Consider the following 20,572-nt stretch of genomic DNA (forward strand, 5'->3'; position numbering starts at 1 on the left):
GAACACACACACGATATGAAGCACACAGCAAAGAAAACCGGAAGGACTTGTAAGCGTTAGATACCATGGTCACAAGGTTTCCAAACCACTGATGAGCAAGTTCGTGTCCTACAACCAGAGCAACCCACTGACGAGACGAAGAACAGGAATTCTTGGGGTCAATGAGCAACGCAGTCTCCCTGTATTTAAGAGAGAAAGAGAACTGAACAGAGCGGTACACGGCTGGGGAAAACACACAATCAGAAGTAGGTTAAGTTACCTAAGCAAGCTAAAAAGTCATTGGCATAACTGAAAAAAAATCACAAAATCTACTTCAGTTTAGACACCAAATTATTTTGTTAAGTTCCACAGCTGCTGGAATGCTTTGGAGCAATAATTCCTTACGGCATGCAAGAAGACAAGTGCAGAACCCAGAGAGGAAAAAGAAAGTTGATCCTTTATTTGTAAAAGAGCTCACCTACATCATCTAGGAATCTGAATTGCGGCTCCCATGGCGTAGGCACAGCCAGCCCTCTCCCCTTCCCTCCTCCCCAAAGGAATTCCAGCTCTCCCAAGTGCACATCCAGCTGTGTCCCACGCACCACCGCAGACACACAAGGTTCTTGCACAGGCTGCTATAACCCCCTGCCATGCCCAGGACTCGGTGGGTCACCAGAAAGGGCTCTGGGACTCACCAGGGAAACCTGCATCCCAAGCCATCGATGCGGATTGTGCCCACCTTCTGTCCCCAGAGGGATAAAGCAAGTGTGCCAAACTCAGCTTAAAGGGGGGGGCAAAAAAATTAATAGCGTGATTAAGGAAGTTTCCAAAAAATCTTTTTCCACAGGGAGAAAAATATCAGGTTTCATCAGGATTGCAGTGAGCAGACAAGTCGATTTTAAACTTGGGCTCCAATTTCCATCTCAATTTTTTTAAGGCCAGATTAAAAGTTTAGCAGAAGAAATTCAGGCCATTTTGGGATGTGAAGTCCAAAGCTTGGAGACCAATGTTGGAAAATGAAGGGAAATCTCTCTAACCAGGAGCAGAGATAATATAATAATCAAGCAAAAGTACAAAAGCTTGATCAGACAAACAAAAAACTAACTGAAAAGGAAGGCAAGTTAGTAGTTTTGATTTACTCACATCCACATGGTTACTCTGTGGTTGCTAAATTTACCAACTTGCCTACAACATAAGAAACGCTTCCCGCTGCGTCAGTAACTTTTACGGGGGAAAAAGCAGCCAAGAAAGTTCTCTTGCAGAACAGGCAGTGCTGCCAGACACCGAGAAACCTCGCCCCCTTGGACAGCGGCTCTAACAGCTCATTCCTGCCTTCCCAAGGTTTGTACAACGCACGCTGCTGCAGAAGCCTAAATTATCCCAACCGAAGCAAGAGCTAAAGGTATTTACGCAGTCTTATTTGGGATGACAGCCAATAATTACAGCTCCCTAAAACTAATCCAGTTACTTCCAAGAATTAGTGAACAAAGAGGGGGAAAGACAGTATTTTAACGGCATACCTATAAGTAACAAGGCCCCAGTTCTCCATGGCACCTTTATAAAATAAATACAAAGGTTTATTGATATGGATACACACCTCTTCCTAAATGTTTTAAAATTCAAATAAAATACAGTTCATCAACAAAGTGAGTTACTTTACCAGCAGCAAAGTCTGCAATAGCTATGAGATCAATTTTAGGAAGAGGGTAAGGAACATTGAAGTAGTCCTTATAAAAAGGCAGAGTTTTAACAGCAACCTGTAAGAAACGAGAGGAGAAATGTTAACGGGGAACAAGTAAAACTTGAACATTTGTGACTGACACCAGCCTAAGAAAGCACTGTACACACGGTTCCTTCCAGGAGCTTCATTTCCAACTCCCAGAGGGCAATGGTTTGGGAGCCTCCCATCCCCTTGTTCTCCCAAGGCTGTAGTCTACCAGTGCTTCTCATCATCCTCAGATCAAAGTCTGCATCACCAAATCAGAACTGAATGAAACCGTCTGTTCCCGTCATCATTATACACATTACTTCGTCCACAATTGCAATATCAATTATAACCAAACCTCATCTCTCCGAGCTATTAAAGTCAAACCTCCTCTCAGGAGCTTTGCTTGGGTTCAGGTGACCAAAGAGAGGAGAGCGCCCTGCCCACCCTGCTGGAGCACGCCGCAGCAAACCGGAGTCGCCCCGAGCGCCTTTACCTCTAATGCAAACCTTCCTTGCTCTGCTTTGCCAAGAGGAGTGTAAACGCGCACTAAGACGCCATCCTGGGACTTGGCCTCCACGTAGTCGTATTCCCCCACCACAAACGCCACCAGGTACGTCGACATTACAGGTGTGCGAGCAAACTTCACTTCCATCAGATTTTCATCGTCGGGGTACGGCTTCCGGTCAATGACATTCTTCCAGCGTGAAAGGGAATCGGTTAGAGCCATGGAAGTGAAACTGGATTACACAATCCATCGGACTATTTCATAATTATGAGTCACACATTTAAAATGAAAGGATTTTTTTATGATTTTAAAATATAGACCACAGTGTGGTTCTCCTCCTAACTAAAAATGCCTCATCACAGAATCATACAATTCCATCATTGACCACATAGGGAGGTGTGCTTTTATAATACATACGTTACGTTCCATGCACATCAGGCATCAGCTGCTGTCCCTCAAAGACAGCATTACCTACATCCCAATAAGGCACCAGGCTCTCACTTAAGAGCAGAAACCAAACTCATCACCACGTGGGCAATGCCAGACGTCACAGGTTACTCTGGAAGTTAATTACTGGAATGAAAAAGTCGATTTTTAAACCGGCTTGCTCTTCTCCAGCAATAACTTTGAGAAATATTCACTTAACACAGCAACCTGGGAAGATTTAGATTAGACATTAGGAAGAAATTCTTCGCTGTGAGGGTGGGGAGGCCCTGGAACAGGTTGCCCAGAGCAGTGGGGGCTGCCCCATCCCTGGAGGGGTTCCAGGCCAGGCTGGATGGGGCTTGGAGCCCCTGAGCCAGTGGGAGGTGTCCCTGCCCACGGCAAGGGTGGAACTGGATGGGCTTTGAGGTCCTTCCCAACCCAAACCATGCCATGATTCTGTGATTTGTGTCAGAGGCACTTCTACCTGCACCCTGGGTCTGGTTAGAAACATGCTTATTTATCCTTAGTGCTCTGTCTGCTTGTGTAGCTGTTACAGAAACATGCCCAGGCGCTTTTGTTTTCCTAGTCACTCTTAATCAAGCAGCACGTGGCATGAGAGATGCTAAGACTTTGGTTTGCACAGCCTGTTCAGGTTGTGTGCATCAGACATCGTAGTATCACCTTTTTAAAGGTTCACCCGATTTAGAGCTGCTTAGCAATAGCCTGCAAGACAGCTCATACTCCTCACTGTCCCTTATCAAAACACACTATTAACTATCAGATAATCAGCTGGCATTATTACAATTTGATTGAAAATGCTGTTTACTCGCACATCAAGAACTTACCATGTTTGACAAAGCTACCCTGTCTCTAGGAACCACCAAAGAAATATCAAATGTTGCCTTAATCGCAGGCTCATCCCAGCACGGGAAAGCTCTGCGAGCATCAGTCGCCTGGAGGAAACAAGAGCATTAAACAAATAAATTACACGAGACTGTGGCAATAAAACATACACACAAATTTACGGGCAAGCATTTGGGTGAACAGTTGGCGTAGTCTCCTCCCTGACACTCCTGACCTCAGCATTTTGTTCTTACGGGGGCAGCTTCTTTCACTTTTGGTTTAAAGAAAAAAAAAACACAGTTGAAAAGCTCTCTGTGCTCCGATGGAATTCTACAGCCTGAGTGAAATTTAGCAGAGTCACAGCAAGAGCAAAGCTCAGTCATGTGAAAGCAGGGAGGGCGCCCAGGCGCTCGGAGGCCACGCACACAAGCCCACCTATTTATATTCTGCCAGGATACTGCACCCAGAAAATGTCCTATGGGTACGAGAATGTACTCTGGTTTTATGTAACCAGGCAGGTAATGCTGAAATTACACGGTGGTAAAGAATTCTGGCACGATGTCCAGGCTTTACACAATATTTAAGACAGAAGCTGGCTCACATTTGGCCGTCCTGAAGGTGCTGAGATAAAGGCAAAGTGTCCTATTAAAAAAAAAAAATCATATACTTCATAAAGGAACATTCTACAGAGGGATTTGACCACATCTGAATAAACAGCTGCTCCTAAACACTGCAGCTGGTGTTTATATAGCACCCTCGCAGAGCAGCACCATCCTCAGCAGTGGAATCGGCCAGAGTCAGGATGTCCTGACCTTCAGGCCGCAACGTAAAGGCTGCTGTGCGCCTTGCCCGGCCACACTGAGGGTAACCAGCACAAAACCACAGGTTTTTTTACCCAGAGGGCACAGCTGAAGCTGGGAAATCAGTTGCCCTACGCATAAATCCTACATGAAGAGTGATATTCCCTTGTACCTCAAACTGAGTGACGGCAGCGTAGCGCGTGTCTCCAGTAGGGGTGGTGTATTTACTCCGGTAAAAGCCTTTCATTTTATCATTCAGCTCCCCTACGAAGTCTATCTTCAGCGTCCCCGTGCCTGTAACGCAAACAGAGGGGACACTGTTATCTACGTGTGCCAAATGGAACATTGATCGGGGCTGGACCTTCAGGCCAGGCTGCTGCCCTCTGAAACGAGACAGCCCTCCAGCTCACGCCCCTATCGCTGCCCTGCCAGCCCCCCTCAAGCCCCTCACTCTCCCCACACAAAACAAGCTCCAGCAGAGCAGTGCCGGCAAAGTTGGGACTCCCCACAGCACTTTAGCGTTGACTGGAGCCCAGCGGCTGCTGCAGAATGCGTTCTCATACACTAAACACAATGATATAACCAGGACGGACCCACCTGGTGCCACTGCAGAAGCCAGATCCTACAATCCTGACCTTTGAGTACAGTTGCAAAACTATAGGATGGCTCCTAAGCAATAACAAGTATCCTGCAGAATTTAGCACAGCAGCCAAGCCAGGCACTGGCTGCGTTCAAGCTCATAAGTCAATTAGTCCCAGGATTAATTGGCCCTCGATGTGTCAGTGCAAAAGGGGAAACCGGATCTTGCTCAGAGAGGCAGCGTGCCAATACCCCACGGAACGGAACACTAAGGTTTTATCACCCTGGAATCTTTATCTTTGTGTTTGTCGAGATGAAATAAACCCACTTTATTCAAACCGAAAAGCTGAGTTTCAACTGACAAACTCCTCGGAGCAAAAAAACTGCAGCAGTTTCAAAAGAACTGTTGGGTTTGCGCCTGGGAAATGCTGCATTAGTTCAGAGGAGCTCGTTCTCAGTACACGGATCACCAGTATCTAACACAAACAGCTCCGAGCCCACCTCCTAACAGCAGCTAAACAATGAGAGTCCTGGAAGCAAAAGTCACCATCAGCGATGCATTTCCAACTCCAGAAGCTCACAGCGTGAGTTGCAGCAGACACACTCCACCAGGAGCACCCAGGTAGAAACTTCAGGGAAGACAGAGCTGTCCTGCTCCAGCTTTTCCGAGTGCAAATGGCTTAAATACACAGTTGAAGCAAGCAGAAGGCATAGAAATAGCTCTTACCGTTCTGAAGGGTACTGGGAAAGGAGAGAGTAACCTTTTCATCCTCGTTTTGGTAGTTGAACCCTGTGGCATGTACCTCTGGAACAGAAAAACAGGCACCTGCATTTGAAATCAGCCCCAGAGATGGTTTTGTAACTCATAAACATTTCAAATTCACTGAATTGCCTGAAGCCTACAACAAGCCGTCGTTCCCGAGCAAATGAAGGAGGATAAGGAATAATCTGGAATGATATAAATGCAAGCAGCCACAGAAATACTGGAGTTCCAGGTTATATTGTCTTGTTGCAGACAACTGCATCTACTGCATTTACACTGAACCGACAACGACCTCCGAGCTCCTTCCACCTCTGCCGTACATCCCAGCTGTCGGAATGCTGTACACAGCAGAGAAGTCTGCTGCTGTGCCGAGCCCCGACGCTGCACGGTTAACCTGTAAACCTGCACAAAAGCAGCGTCCTGTACAGCTCCAGAAGCGTCAGTAACAACTACACCAATACTGACACGACAAAATCCTGCACAAAACCTCCCCTCGATGTCAAACGCTCACATCAGCGCAGCTGGATTCTCACTAATTCTTCCAAACAGGATGCTTATGATTTATTTAACTAATTTGTGGGTCTTGCTTTTAAAAGCACGCTGATAACCACAGCAAGGTGGTCCTGTTTGTTTTGAACCACAAAGAGAAACACAATGTCGACTGTATTTAAAAAGTCCCTCCAGACCCAGGGTCCTACCACGGAGTTTAGGTACCATCCAGCAAGGGCACCCAAACCAGTCCAGATAATAAGCCGTACGGCATTTACACAGCATCAGATCTGTTTGTGGATGCACACGTCTGAACGAGGAAACCAAGCTGGATGGATGGAGGGAGGGAATGGGGACACGGGAATACAACTGTCCTGCAGCTCGGAGTCAGCAGAGCTCAGAGAGACAACCCGGTGCGGCTTCTTCCTTCCTGATCCATGGAGTACCCCTCGCTGCGTCCAAGGTGATGTACATCCATGCTCCTTCAACCAAACAGATCTAACACATCTAGGTGGGACCTCGCTTTGTGATTCTGTTGCCTACAGCTCTCCATACGCAGACACCGCAGTAACCGGCTGTCTTTAGGGGATGCAAACCTGCACCCGAATAAGCAACGCTTCCTACCACACATCAGCATCCTGAAGCACCAGACCTGGTGAGCCTGGACACAAGGATGCATCCTTCCACACAGACACACTGATATAGAATTCCAGATGTACAACTACGAGAAACACAGCTCGGTTGGGTTTGGAAAGACATGGGAAATGCCCAGAGCAGTTGGAAGGAACAGCATTCCAAGCGTGAGCTGCCTGTCCCATCCCACTCACTTCGCTCCGGTCAAAGTGAAAACACACTCAGGACACCGAAATGCTCACGAGAGGCTTTTCAGGTACTTTCAAATTCAACCTAGGACGGAAGATTCGGTAAACAGCTTCAGTTACTTGAAGTAGATCCTGGGTTTGAGTGGTCACAGAGGAGAGGACAAAGTGCTGTGATACAGAGAGGTAACCATTCTAAAAGAAGAACGTACCCCTACCTCAACTTCTTCATCACAAGGAATTCTGAGTGACAAAGCTTGTTTGAAACAACACTTTAATTTACAGAATGACCCATCTTCCATGCTCCGGTACCACTGCAAGAACCCAAGTGTTGGATTTTGGAGGCAACCCAAGCACTCGCACGATGCCCAGCAAAGCTGTACCATACGTGACAAAAGTAGTGGGAAACATGTTTTTACCTTTATCAAATTTAAAGTGCTATTTATTCTGGAATAGCATGATTTCAGCCTCAAGTCTGAGTTAAAACCAACCCCTGCGCACAGAGAACACACACACACAGAAATTGCATTAATGCATTCGTCTTAACTACTGGCTTCACAGCACTCTGCTCAGTGTTTAATCAGAGTTCACTGCCACGCTGGGGTGCGGAATACATAAATGCTTACAATAAAACAATTAGAACTGGAAAAAAAAAAACAGTACAGAAACAAATTCCAGAAGAAAAATTCCATACAGGATCAAGTAGAACCTCCGTCTGTACTAAGGAATTCCAAGATTCTTACAATCAACTGTGAGAGGGATGAGCTGGACCATTCAAATACAACACGTGCCACGGACACCAAAACACCAGCAAGCATTGGGCAACGAGCAAAAAAGTAAAGGTTCAGCTTTTCATCTTCGAATCCTGTGGATACTGAGGTAGGAAAGGAAATAAAAGAGAACTGCAGAAAAGATATTCAGAGAACAACACTAACACACAACACGCTGGTCTGAGAGTGGAGCTGACTGCATCGGTTACATGCGATGAGTGTTTTCTTTGGATCACAGAATGGTTTGGGTTGGAAGGGACCTCAAAGCCCATCCAGTCTCACCCCCTGCCATGGGCAGGGACACCTCCCACCGGATCCGGTTGCTCCAAGCCCCATCCAACCTGGCCGTGAACCCCTCCAGGGATGGGGCAGCCCCCACTGCTCTGGGCAACCTGTTCCAGGGCCTCCCCACTCTCAGAGCAAAACATTAATTCCTAAGATCTCATCTCAATCTCCCCTCTTTCAGGTCAAAACCCTTCCCCTCATCCTATCCCTGATCAACGGCGATACCAGGCTGCCGACCGCGGTGGAGTGAAGGACGGGCTGAGTACCTGGTGGGAACGTGTGTCAGGAACGCCGCTGGCGGACACCCTGTGGTTGCTGAGCTGTGATCAGAGGCGAGATGAAAACCTGAGAAAGGGCTGATAGAGATCAGTACGGGGAATGCAGAAACACTGCTCAGACCTATTTTAAAGTGCCCACAGCAAACCAAACACAGGTATATCTCTTAACAGCTTCTAATGGCAATAATCTGATACCGCAAACACCACCAGGGCTGAGGAGCACAGTTCCAACCTCCTGAAACCCAGAATCACAGAAGAATGTACGTTAAGCAGATCTTCTGCCAAAAGCTGACAATGAGTATTGAGTTTCCCCTCCTCCTCCCCCAGATGTGAAGTTCTCCAAAGTGTGTCTGAATTTGCAGCTCCACCACGTTATAACCTTTTTGACCTGTACTAAGAAAGCCACAGGAAAACATTCCTGGTGCTGGAAGAAGGTGAAGACCTCCAGTTTTTTTTCCCCTTGCAACAGCCTGGGAAAGCACATTAACACACGAAGAAAGCAACCTGGTTTCAAAGAGCTTCTCAACCTTTAATTTCACAGTGTTTGATCCCAATCACCCTCAGGTTAGAAGCAATGTTTAAACAAGTTGTAGTTTAAATCGACCGGCAGCAGACATCTCCGGAGCGACGCTGCGCACTCTCCGCACGTAGGGATCACCCTCCAAGGGAGCTCAGAGCCCTGTGCCATCCCAGCAATGTCCCATTTGCTGGGACAATCAGCCTCCGACGAACACTCAAAGGCAATGGCAAGGGCACATCTGGAAGGTGAAAAGGGTACTGCTCGCTCACGGTCTGAAGGCTCAATGAGGAACCAGAGCCTCGAGGAGCGACTTCCCACACTCAACTCCAGCGATGCTTTATAATCCTCAAAGCAACTGCTTATACATCAGTTTCCGAAACAGCAGAATAAGTGAAAAAGTCAAAGTTACATTTTTCTGAACTAACTCTTCAGTGCTAATAATTCAATCCAGAGCAAAAGAACCACGGAAATCCATCAACAATACTTTTTGTTAGAACTTAAGAGTAACTGCTTATAACGAAGATGTCATCGTAGGAAAATGCTGTCTGAATTCCTAACAGTGTGGAATACAAAGGCTCCTGAAGAGAACAGCACTGTTTTGGCAGCTTGCTAACGTTGGAGAGTTTGGCATAGCGAGGTTGCAAGTTAATCACTAGCACATTAGGGCAGAGGCTGGACCGAGGCGCTTGAGAAAATAAAGCTGCCAGTGCTCCCTGTCTTGGGAAAAAAGCATACAGATCAGATCGAGCCCCTTTCCCAAACTCGAAGTGCTACTGATCCAATTTTACAACAGCATTTTAAACAAATTCCAGCCGTTCCACACAGAACTCCCTGCGACTGCGCGGTAACCAGAGGCAGACGTCAATTCACGAGCCCGATTCCTGTGTTACACACTTATAACCATGGCCCCCAGCCAAGAGGTTTAAGTGATGTCAAACGCCCGTGTATTCCAGAGTGTGAGAGATGGAATTTTTTCAAGTAGCCCTCATTCCACGGCACAGAGAAGTCACAGGCAATTAAAGTACGGCAGCTTAATGAACTTGCACCCAACAGCTGAGCTGCAGCGACTGCGTGCACTCTGCCTGCTCTCTCGAATCAAACACGTTACCTCAAAACATCCACGTGTGGACACAGCCCACACCGTCCTCCCGCAGCCGCTGAGCTATGCCGGCGAAATTCCTGAGGACGCTGATGCTTTCAAGCCCTTTTGCACCTCTTCACATGTTTCAAACAGTGGTTGTAAATTCCTTAAAGAAGCTGGAAGGATTCTGGCATAGCAGACACTCCCAAATTGTCTCTGCCAACACAGCCCCAGCCCCCTCCAGAAACCCACCATCAGAAATCCTGTTGCATCAGGACCTCTCCAGGAGAAAGGATGAAGATGAGCTTTTCTATGTCAAGGAACGGTTTCACGACTGGCTCAAACCAATCCAGCCTGCTTTGGGCAGAGACAGCATTCTCATTTTCCCACCTGGCCCCAGCTGTGTGTTCCCATTCCTTCCCTTCCCTGCCATCCACACACACTCATCAGGATCAGATCTGTCTCCAAGCTGCCTCTTTTTGCCTCGTAGAACCCATTTCCAGCCAGTGGAGTTTCCTGATCCACGGGGCTGCTCAGCAGCACAGACCGGAATGCCAGCGGGAGGGCAGGTGAGGATGAGCATCCTTGCCCCTTTCCACGGCAGCACGATTCCCGACTGCCTTCCCAGCACCGTGAAGCGGTGCCGCTCCCGGGCCAGGGCAGAGCGTGGCTCAGACACATCAGGGCCACAGCGCAGCTTGCAGACAGCTCTGCCGATCTTCTGGCATTGTTCTGAACCATCAGCTCAGGCTCTAGTGGAACCAGCACCCGAGCACATCCCTACCACACCAGGAAGAAAAACACTACAATAATGAGTTCTGGCCTTAAAACCTTTTGAAGGCTAAGTACAAATCAAAGCTCACTCCATTATTTCTGCTAAACAAACATCACTGCGGTTGCTTGCAATTTGCTATGCAAAACTGCCAACTGCTACCCTCCAAGGGTCTCTAAATTCAAGAAGCTGCTTTAGATCCCTGCAATCTGAAAAGCTTTCCAAGCTGAACACAACGTAACTCATTACGACTCCATAATTCAACAGCTCCTTACAAGAGGCTCGCAGGAAGCTCAAACTACTTCGCATTCGCTAAGTATGAAACCAAATCCCCCAACATTTAACTGTAGAACCAGCTTCCTTGGGAATGCCTTTGAGGTTCTTATTCATTTGAGCACAGCCAAACACGTGGACAACGGTAGCACAGCACATGCACACCAACACGTTCAGGCTGCACTAAAACCAACCGGCTACAAATGCTAAAAAACCAACTTTTAGGAACAACAAACCCAACTGGGAGTGTGAGGAGCTGGGCACAACTTGAGCAGTGGAAACGCAGCCTTTCGAGGAGCTCTGTTCCATTTCAGCAGACCTGGCACAAACGGCAAATCCACAACCGCCATGCTTGTTTTGTGATGGAAGAGTATTTTTTCTGCTCCCAAGTACCATGTAATCAATCTCTCCTTGTTTATTATCCACTCTCACTCAATTGCACATTACGCAGCAAAATTGTTCACTTCGACTCTAAAGCTGTCGAGATCCTTGGCTGCCTATCAAATATCAAGCAATAATCTGATTTCCTCGCAAATCTGCATTAAAATTCCAAAGGCCAAGCCCTGCCCTGCACCGTATCCATCTCTAGAAGGGTGAGAAGGAGCGAAAATGGCCCACGGTTCCAGCTGCGATTCCTGCTGTACAAGCACAGCACCGTGGGCACTCCAGACGAACAAGAATTGGGAGGAAAACAGTAAACTGCTCAGCACAAAAGCCAAGGGATCACCCAAACACCAGGGAAAGGGGGCTGTGGCACAAGAAGGTCTCCTTTTCACAGCTACTTTTTGGACCAGAAGCACATTTGAAAGCAGATAAGTGACCGCTTATCTTTTGTCTCACATTTCCAGACAAGGGTGAGACAAACCCTTCCCCGCTGAGGTACAGAACCAAGAGAGGAAACAATTCTTCACTGGAGCCTTTACAGGAGAGGATGTCACCACCTTCTCCCTTGCTTCTAAATGCACTGTAAGGGCGGTCGGTACAAGGCTCGGCTCAGCACCCAGTTCCGATCCACCCAGCTGGTATGTCTTTTGGGTCACCAGATGATATTTCTTACCCTAGTTATGCAGTTCCCATCCGTTACTGGGCACACTGGAAGCACTAGGAAGCCTGGACTGTTGTCCCTCCTAGAGCCACCATACCCAGGCGGCAGTTTCCCAACCCAAAAGGTATTTTAACTCCATGGTACTCGAGTGCAATCATAGCAAACATGCTACAAAACTGCACCTCAGGTATTTACAACACCGCATCCTGAGCGCTGCGCTCACCGCGTTCAAAGCTGCCCCGAAAATCAGAATGAAGGGATTTGAGCCACAGCGTACTCGGGTTTAAGTTTCCATTAAGCTCTACCATTAATCCTCTGAAGTTACAAGGTGAGTATATCACTAACGAACAGGGAAACAGACCCTTAGGAGAGGGAAATCGTCTCTGAAAACAACAAAGATAATGCATTACAATAGAGATCCTCTCCATTTTATGCATTTGTCTTCATTTGACTGGAAAGAGACTTATTCCTAGGTACCTTTCCCATTTATTTTCATTTTCTCAATGACAAAATAAAGAGTTACGAGGTAGTTTGGGCCCGTGGTGTGGTGGTGGGTGGAACAGACTCTACACACTCTGCTATTACCACCACTCTCATTATCGCCTCATTATTCAGTACAAGAAATAGCTCCAGGAGAGCTTAGCAACACATGGGACCGAAACAACGGCAGATCACTAACAGTGTGTGAACGGAGCACCAGCGTAGGAAACTCAAACGGAGCACGTAGGAAACAGCGCTCTGTTCTGCTGCTGCCAACACTCGGTGGCCGGGCTCCAAGCCCTTTGGGAATGCCCTTCCCTGCACCCTCCCTTGCTGCGACTGCGGTTCCTGAACGGAGCTCTGCTTTTCCACAGCACATGAACGCTGCTTCCTCAGGACACTTCCCATCTACCTGAGCACCGCTTGGCTGCTCTCACTGGAGAAGAACCTCTGGATTCATTAATACCATATCAAAAAGAGTCCAACTGATTTAAAGGCAAAGGCTCATTTGCAGCCATTCCACTTGTCACGTACAAATCTATCAGCCACAGGATATAGTCACAACAACAAGGACTGAAATTAGATCATAGAATAGTTTGGGTTGGAAAGGACCTCAAAGCCCATCCAGTTCCAAACCCACTGCCATGGGCAGGGACACCTCCCACCTGATCAGGGGCTCCAAACCCCATCCAACCTGGCCTTCAACACGTCCAGGGATGGGACAGCCACCACTGCTCTGGGCAACCTGGGCCAGGACCTCACCACTCTCATAATGGAGAAATTCCTCCTGAAGTCTAGTCCAAATCTAGTTTATACCCATCGCCCCATGTCACTATAAGCCTTTGTAAAAAGTCCTCCCCGGCTTTCTTGTAGCCCTTTCAGGTACTGAAAGTTGTCCCTATCACATCCAGCCCAGAGAAAACAGGATTTCTTTTCCTCTTTAGGTGTTCAGACACAGCCCTTCTCCCCAACCTCCTTTGGCTGCCACAGAAGGAAACTAGAGAAGTTTAAACCTAACCAAAGGAACACCCTTCTCCTATCCATCGCCAAAATCAGTCCTTTAATTCGGAATCACGGTTTCAAAGTGCTTCGTGACATCGCTGTGGCATTTTCCTTACAGAAACAGAAGCCCCACAGAGCCTTTTGTCTTCTGAAAGGCTTAAACAATCACACACAGTGGACGCAGACAGCTCTTGTGTCCAAAACAGCAAAGGCTCCACAGGAAAACCAGAAAGGCTTCACATGCTGTTAGACCATCACTCTGTCTCAAGGAGATTATTTTCCACACCTTAATCACTTCACGCTTCAATAGCTAAAACTCTTTTTGTGTCTGCTAAATCTCCTCGGAATATAATTGGGGAAGATGTCAACTACTGGCGTGTTACAAACCAGCGCTGCTCCTCCGAGTTCTCCACTAACCTTCAGCCTTTCACACTGGACTCCAGCCACTCTCTCCTCTGTCCACACTGCCCTAACGCTCAGAACATCCTGCTAAATATCAGGTATGCGTCTTCAGTATTTTTCCAAACCCTTTCCAATGACTATTTCCTACTCTGGGTCATTACTCCTGATCTAAGCCCTCGTCACAGATTCTATCCGGAGGTGCAGATCGCATTCTTACCGAGCCACCCAGTGCAAAGATAAATAACCATCAAACCAGTCAGCATCCTTCTGCCTACGACACTCAAGGATAACAGAGCAGGCTTAGGTTTCATGGAAGCTCGAGGTAGCTTTTCTTAAAGGTAATGCTAATGGCAGCGATGATAACAGAACGAAGGTGAGATAACTCGGGACAGGGGAGGGGGTAGCTTATCAAACTACTAGATAATTCTGCAATCAAAGCCGTTAACTGTTGGCATCTCACACGAGAAGTGAAATGGATTAGCATGTAAATACTCCAGCAAAAAAGCAATCCTACCTTCGTCTCCTTCTGGCGCATAGGAAGCTGTGATAATGTCGATGTCAGCACAGTTCATCACAATCTGGTTGGTCGCCTGCTTCACCTGGAAGAGAAAGTTTATGAGCATCAGGAAGGAATGGTGTTCCCTGGCCCCTCAAGCTCTCTTCAGCAGGCACTCCCCGCTCCCTTTAATCTAGAAACCCCTCCACCATCAAGAGTTTGGAAAAAAGTTTAGTGCAAGGAGCTTTAAATTGGAAGGTGGAAGATTTATATGAGAGATTAGGAAGAAATCCTTCACAATGAGGGTGGGGAAGCCCTGGCCCAGGTTGCCCAGAGCAGTGGTGGCTGCCCCATCCCTGCAGATGTTCAAGGCCAGGTTGGAAGTGGCTTGGCGCAACCGGATCCAGTGGGAGGTGTCCTTGCCATGGAACTGGATGGGCTTTGAGGTCTCTTCCAACCCAAACCATTCCATGATTCTGTGCTGGAGAGGGGTAAAAAAGAAAAAGACATTCTGCTGACTGCTCCTGTTTGTTCCAGAACATCCATACTTGAATCGCGTTCAAGGCATCTAGGCCTACTTATCAGCACTGTGAATTATTTAAGGGAACGAACTGCCTGTTAAGAACTGGTATGTAAGCTGGACAATAGAGCCCTTGTGCGTGCCTGGGAATCCAAGAGCAATAAAAACAGATAGAGCGCCCGTAAGCTTCCCTTTGGAGAGAAGCGAGAGCAAAGCATAGTGAAAGCCTTCGAACACAAATGCGCACCCTCAGAGCTGGTCACAAACACAAGCCACGGTGCTGTGCTCTGAACCATCGAGGCTGTAAGAACTTCTTAGGTTAAAAACATCTGCCAAGAAACACGCCTTTACATTTTCCTGAAAGCTTTTCTGCTGCCAGCTCTTGGCTGCACGCAGTTTGCTTTATTTAACAAGTGGCCGGCGCCCAGTGTAGTAATAAACTGTCTCCTCCTGCCAGCTTTCTGTTCGGAGGCAAGAGCTTGAATACAGAGGAATTCAAATTAAATATCAATTAATTACAAAGGGGTAAAATATTTGGGAATTAAACTAGGAATTATTTAGAAACTTATGGCTGAAACCAGTAGAACCACCACGCTGGATCGAGCCGGTATTCCTGCTGGTCCAGGACAGCAGCTCTAGCAGCAGACAGAGCCAGTTCTTTAAATAAAGGAGAAAGAATTTCTCTAACAGCCAACTAGAGCTCAACGTCCACACCAAGGAGCTGCTTCTCACCCAGCGCAAGGACAGGGTTGCCTTTTTAGGGATGCCCTGTTAACACCTGTACCCACCACTCCAGCTCTCCGTGTTGGAACCGACTGGAGCTCTTCGTGATGGAGATTGGTTCCCATGAACCAGGAGCTCCCTGGCCCCTGGAGCACAACCAGCAGAGCGCTCTGCGTGTGCACACCAGCTCCTAAACGGAGATGCATCCGCTACCAGTAAAGCCAAACTAAGGAGCTGTGAAGTGTTACGGCTGAACCAGACCCTTATTGCTCTGCCATAAAGGAGCTGGGATCTACTCGAGACACGTATACGGAAGCAGGTACTCAGTCCCCAGCTGTTCTACCTCAGCTCGCTGCAGAAACGCTCCCTGTGTACACAAACTCAAGTCCAGCCACTGATGAGAGGCTTAAATATGTCAATGCCTAACTTGATAAGCGCCCCTGCATCACGAGAGCGGCCCTTTCCGTCTAATAGTCCGCGCTCCAGAAAGCTGACACCAGATACTCCAAGGAAATCCACCCACAGAGAATGGTCAACACAAGACAAACCTCACTCAGAAGGTTCTTTCCAACCTCAGACACGGACTTTGCTTCTGAAGCGAACATCTACGGTTTATTCCTATTAATGGAGACGTTTGTCTAATAAACACGATGTAAGGGCTTCTACTTTTTGGCGAGCGTACCTCTTGGTGCCTCTTCCCAACCCCTGCAGCTCTGCTGTTCTCACCATGTTGCCTCTTCAGGGTAATAAAACCAACGTGATGTTACCTAAAAAACTTAACCCGATCCTAAAACCAACACATTTGCAAAGCCCAAACTCAGCAGAGCCGAAGGGACACACCTCAGAGCTAATGCTTTTAGTGAAGGTTTGCATCTGAAATCTAATTTTTTCAACTTGGTGAGCATGAAACTAAAAGATTACAATACCTCCCATACCCTGAGAGCAAAGCCCAGCCACTCTCATCACACTATTAGGGTTTGGGGTTCTTCAAGGCCTTCTAAAACAGAGAAAAATTGGAACGAGAAAAGCTTTTATAAACGCCTCATAGAGACCTTTATTCAATCAACAAATCCAAATCTCTCTGGACTAAGAATTCAAAATGCACAAAGAGCTGTCAAATTGCAGACAATACTGGCTTTAACAATAGGCCTGATCTTTAAAAAATACCCTTTTCTAAGGACAGAAGAATTTTCGGGGTAGCACAGCGCCTGCGGAATAAGGAAGTTTAGGTTCAAACGGAGGCAACTTCAGAGGTTCCTCCTCAGAAGAGCAATTACCTGTTTGCAGAGGCTTCCTCGCCTCCTACAAACGTCACGCTGGTTTTATAAAGGAGGGCAACGTACTAGAAAATGTTTAAAAGGACTGAGGGAACCTGTAGCCTAAAAAAACATTTACCCTTCAGCTCCCAAAGGGCAAAAGTCAGTGTGCTGATGGGAACCCTGACAGCACACTGCACGGCGCGCTTTGGAGGCTCTCCTTACACACTACAGAGGGGAAAAAACACCTTTCCTGTTGGCACACAGGCTCTGGCATGAGAGCCTCCTCCCTCCGGGCCACTGAAAAGAAGGAAGGACAGACACACCTGTAAGAACAAAACCAAAACAGAACTATAAACCGCCTAGCATTCTTAACCGATGACCGTTTCATCTGACAAGAACCTGCAGCCTAACGCTTACCGACACCGCGTGGATCATGAAGATGAATGAATGTGTTTTACTGTAAGTGCTACCTGGAAACTGCCTTCGCATTTCTGCTAATGCCATGTTTTGGAAGACAGATACTCTGCTCATGCGGTGCTTTTCATGAAAGCAGCGATATTAAAAGACACAAACTCATCAGGCAAAGCACACGGCATAGCTGGTTACGGAGCTGTACACGTGCGGGCTTTTGCCCTGCTGCCCCTTGCTCTACAAGGCAATAAATCCACATTTGCACGGCACGAGCAAGCTACAAACACCCACAGCAAAGTCGGTTTGCCAGAAGGTTGACATGCTCGAAAGCCGCAGATTGATCAAGACCTGGAATGAAGGAATGGTTCAAACCTTCAAAGCCGTTGCTGTGGATGAAACTCTGGGAACAATAAGCAGAATTCAAACAGCCACTGAGGTCAGCCAGCATCAACACCGCAAGCAGGTCTGCGCAGCAAGGGAACGGCAGCCCTGTAAGAGGCGTTACCGTGTTGGTACCCTGCCCTCAAGACTGCCATGAGACGCACATCCCAGCCCTCACACACCCAGCCATGCTCAGCGCTTGTTTCTGGGAAGGAATATCTCACTCGACAGAAGGAAACGGCTTGGGGTCCCCCCCAGAGTTCCCCAAGACTACATAATTTGGTGGAAAAAGAGCTAAAAAGGCTCATTATTTAGTTTAAAAGACGAAGACATTTTCAAAACTCTGCCGAACAGGACTCAAAGGCGCTGTGAAGCTTTGGATTTTCACCGGTTATCAGAGCAGGAAAGGACCCGATGGAAAAACCTTTTCAGGACATTAGAAACAAGACCTGGAATGGCTTCACAATGCCAACCTACCTGAAATACAGGGTGAGGTTCGCCAAAAGGCATCTTCCACAGCCAAACCTAATTCTCTAGAGCTGTTTGTAAGACTAGGTAATTAAGATCTTGCCGCTCGCCTTCAGAGTTCTTTTCTAAATGCAGCAATATAATAAGCATGCATGTTTTTAGCATTTTACTCTCTAAAAACAGGCAACTAAAATTACCTCAGTTGTGATCTAAGATGCATCTTTTCAAGAATTCAAAACTTCTGCGAGAAAAGGAATACAGACTTCAATTCACCTGCAGCTCAAGCAATTTATTGTAGCCCAGAGTAAAATTACCAATGCCACGACTAATTGGCCCACGAGAAGAATTCACTCCATTTCAAAGAGCGTCCAGCTACCCCCATCCACGTGGTCACAGGCTCCAGGGTCGTCAAACTTGCACAGACAAGTAAATTCCTTTGTAACCACGATCAATGTGATCCCCTTCGCCTCACAAATTACCGAGCGGGAAGCTGCTGTTCCATGGGGGAGAAGAGCAAAGGCTTTCCTGCTTTTGAAGCTGGCACTAGTGTACGCAGAGCCCTGGGGTCTGGACTTTGAAGACCAGGCTGGAACACCCGGTATGGAACCAGACCTAGCTTCATGTGCCGGGAATGTGAGTTACAACGCTGGATCATAGAATGGTTCGGCTTGGAAGGGACCCGAAGGCATGGGCTGGGACAACTCCCACTGGATCCGGTTGCTCCAAGCCCCATCCAACCTGGCCTTGAACCCCTCCAGGGATGGGGCAGTCACCACTGCTCTGGGCAACCTGGGCCAGGGCGTTCCCACCCTCATCGTGAAGAATTTTACATGTATTAATACCAGCCAACTTCCCATCCTCAAAGGACAGTCACCACAAATACTACACCTGTTAAGCTTAATTTTCCAAAGTTCACATACAAGAGTGTCACGATTAATCTCTAACTGGCGTGCAGCAGGATCAGAAGACTACACATTCTTTAGCCTAGCAAATACTGCATAATTAACCTATAAAAGGCAACAGATAAAGGTTAAACATCACTAAATATAACAGAGTATCCTTAAGACACATGACAGAGGAAAGATGTTTCAAAGAGCCATCTACCTCTGGTTGTAAATTCTTTCAGGATTGCTTTGCAATCAAGAAACGCCTTGCTGCGGTTTGTGATGGAGAAGAGAACCACCACACAACGCCCTCCAGAGAGGCAGAGGTGAACATCGGGAGGGCAGAGACAACCCTGCGCCGTCCTGCAGCCCTGCCCAGGCGGGTATTTGGAGCCCTGACGGCATCAACAGCTCCCAGTCGGAATCACAGAATCACAAGGTTGGAAAGGAAGCTCAAAACAACGGTTGAACTTGGGGAGTTTGTTGCTATTGCTGGTTACTCATATTTGCCTTTTCAACGCGATGCTGGAGCACCAAAGGGCAGCACATCCCCTCTTTGTTCCAGCCCTCGTTTCGGCCTCCCAGAGTCAAAAGCAGAATGGAAAAAAGTTGACCTAGACACTGAGTAATACGAGTGCTCTGCACTGATAACCAGAGCCTGAGAATCGGGTTATCACAATTACATCTCGAGCTAGCAGATGAATAAAGTCGATGAACTATTTCCACCAAAAAAAAAAAAAAGTAGGTGCTCGTTCAGAAACATCCCCCACCCAGCAAACCAAGAGTCTGAGATGCTAAAAGAGGACCTAAACGACAGCGATCATCGGATTGTGAGCAAGCGACTGCTCCAGACCAGCTGCCCACACAGTGTCCCCTTCTCCCACATTCTGTCGTAGCTCTGATAAATGAATTATTTCACAGGGAACCCTTTGGGATTTGAGGGTTTGAATTGTGATAAATGGCAACTACATATTGTCACCTTATAGAACTTTTACCCAATTCTAGACTTCAAAGCATTCACCTGACCATAAATGACAAAACCTCAAGAAACCAGGCAAAACTGAATACTTACTGACAGACACTGAACAAGCAAAGAAATACCCAAAGGGCCATGAAATGGAACTTTACCAACAGACGGATCCCAGCATCATTCTTTTATCAGGACACAATGAACACTGACAGGGGGCCGATTGCCTCACCTGAAAACCACAATAAACTACAAACACCTATCATTTCTTCTTAAGGCTTTGAAATCAGCCTGGTCACTGCTGACACCAAAGCAACAGCCTTATCTTTTGAATCACCAAGGGCTTTAGAGGATAAAGCTTATTTGAAGGAGCTGTATAAGTGCAACGCTGGTTACTGTGGCGTAAAGACAAGATGTTAAGTTAGGAGTATGCGCAGAAGGCAACACAGGTACTGCCCGAAAGCCAAGGCTGGATGGTGATTTCACACTGCTTCCCAAAGTTCTCCCCAGAGGGCTGCCAAATCCTATTTACTGGCGTGAGAAAGAGACACAAACCGACTGATCAAGTGTTTACTTGCAATATCTGGACTGAGTATCACAGCCTCCGCTAATTCCAGCTATTAAAGATGCAAAATAACAAAGCAA

General features: G+C 47.3%; 1 protein-coding gene across 1 annotated transcript in view; it reads right to left on the bottom strand.

The window, feature by feature from the left end:
• NPEPPS (aminopeptidase puromycin sensitive) overlaps window positions 1–20,572 on the bottom strand; it is a 40,685-nt gene that overhangs the window by 15,294 nt on the left and 4,819 nt on the right. The window contains exons 2-9 of the mRNA XM_054088230.1: window positions 14,333–14,417; window positions 5,568–5,645; window positions 4,434–4,555; window positions 3,464–3,571; window positions 2,181–2,381; window positions 1,640–1,736; window positions 1,500–1,533; window positions 65–179 (exon numbers count right to left, since the gene is read on the bottom strand). Of these exons, the coding sequence (XP_053944205.1) occupies window positions 65–179; window positions 1,500–1,533; window positions 1,640–1,736; window positions 2,181–2,381; window positions 3,464–3,571; window positions 4,434–4,555; window positions 5,568–5,645; window positions 14,333–14,417 (840 nt within the window). The remainder of the gene's footprint in view (window positions 1–64; window positions 180–1,499; window positions 1,534–1,639; window positions 1,737–2,180; window positions 2,382–3,463; window positions 3,572–4,433; window positions 4,556–5,567; window positions 5,646–14,332; window positions 14,418–20,572) is intronic.

This window comes from Cuculus canorus, chromosome 25 (assembly GCF_017976375.1).
Source record: "Cuculus canorus isolate bCucCan1 chromosome 25, bCucCan1.pri, whole genome shotgun sequence".
NCBI classification, from domain to species: domain Eukaryota; kingdom Metazoa; phylum Chordata; class Aves; order Cuculiformes; family Cuculidae; genus Cuculus; species Cuculus canorus.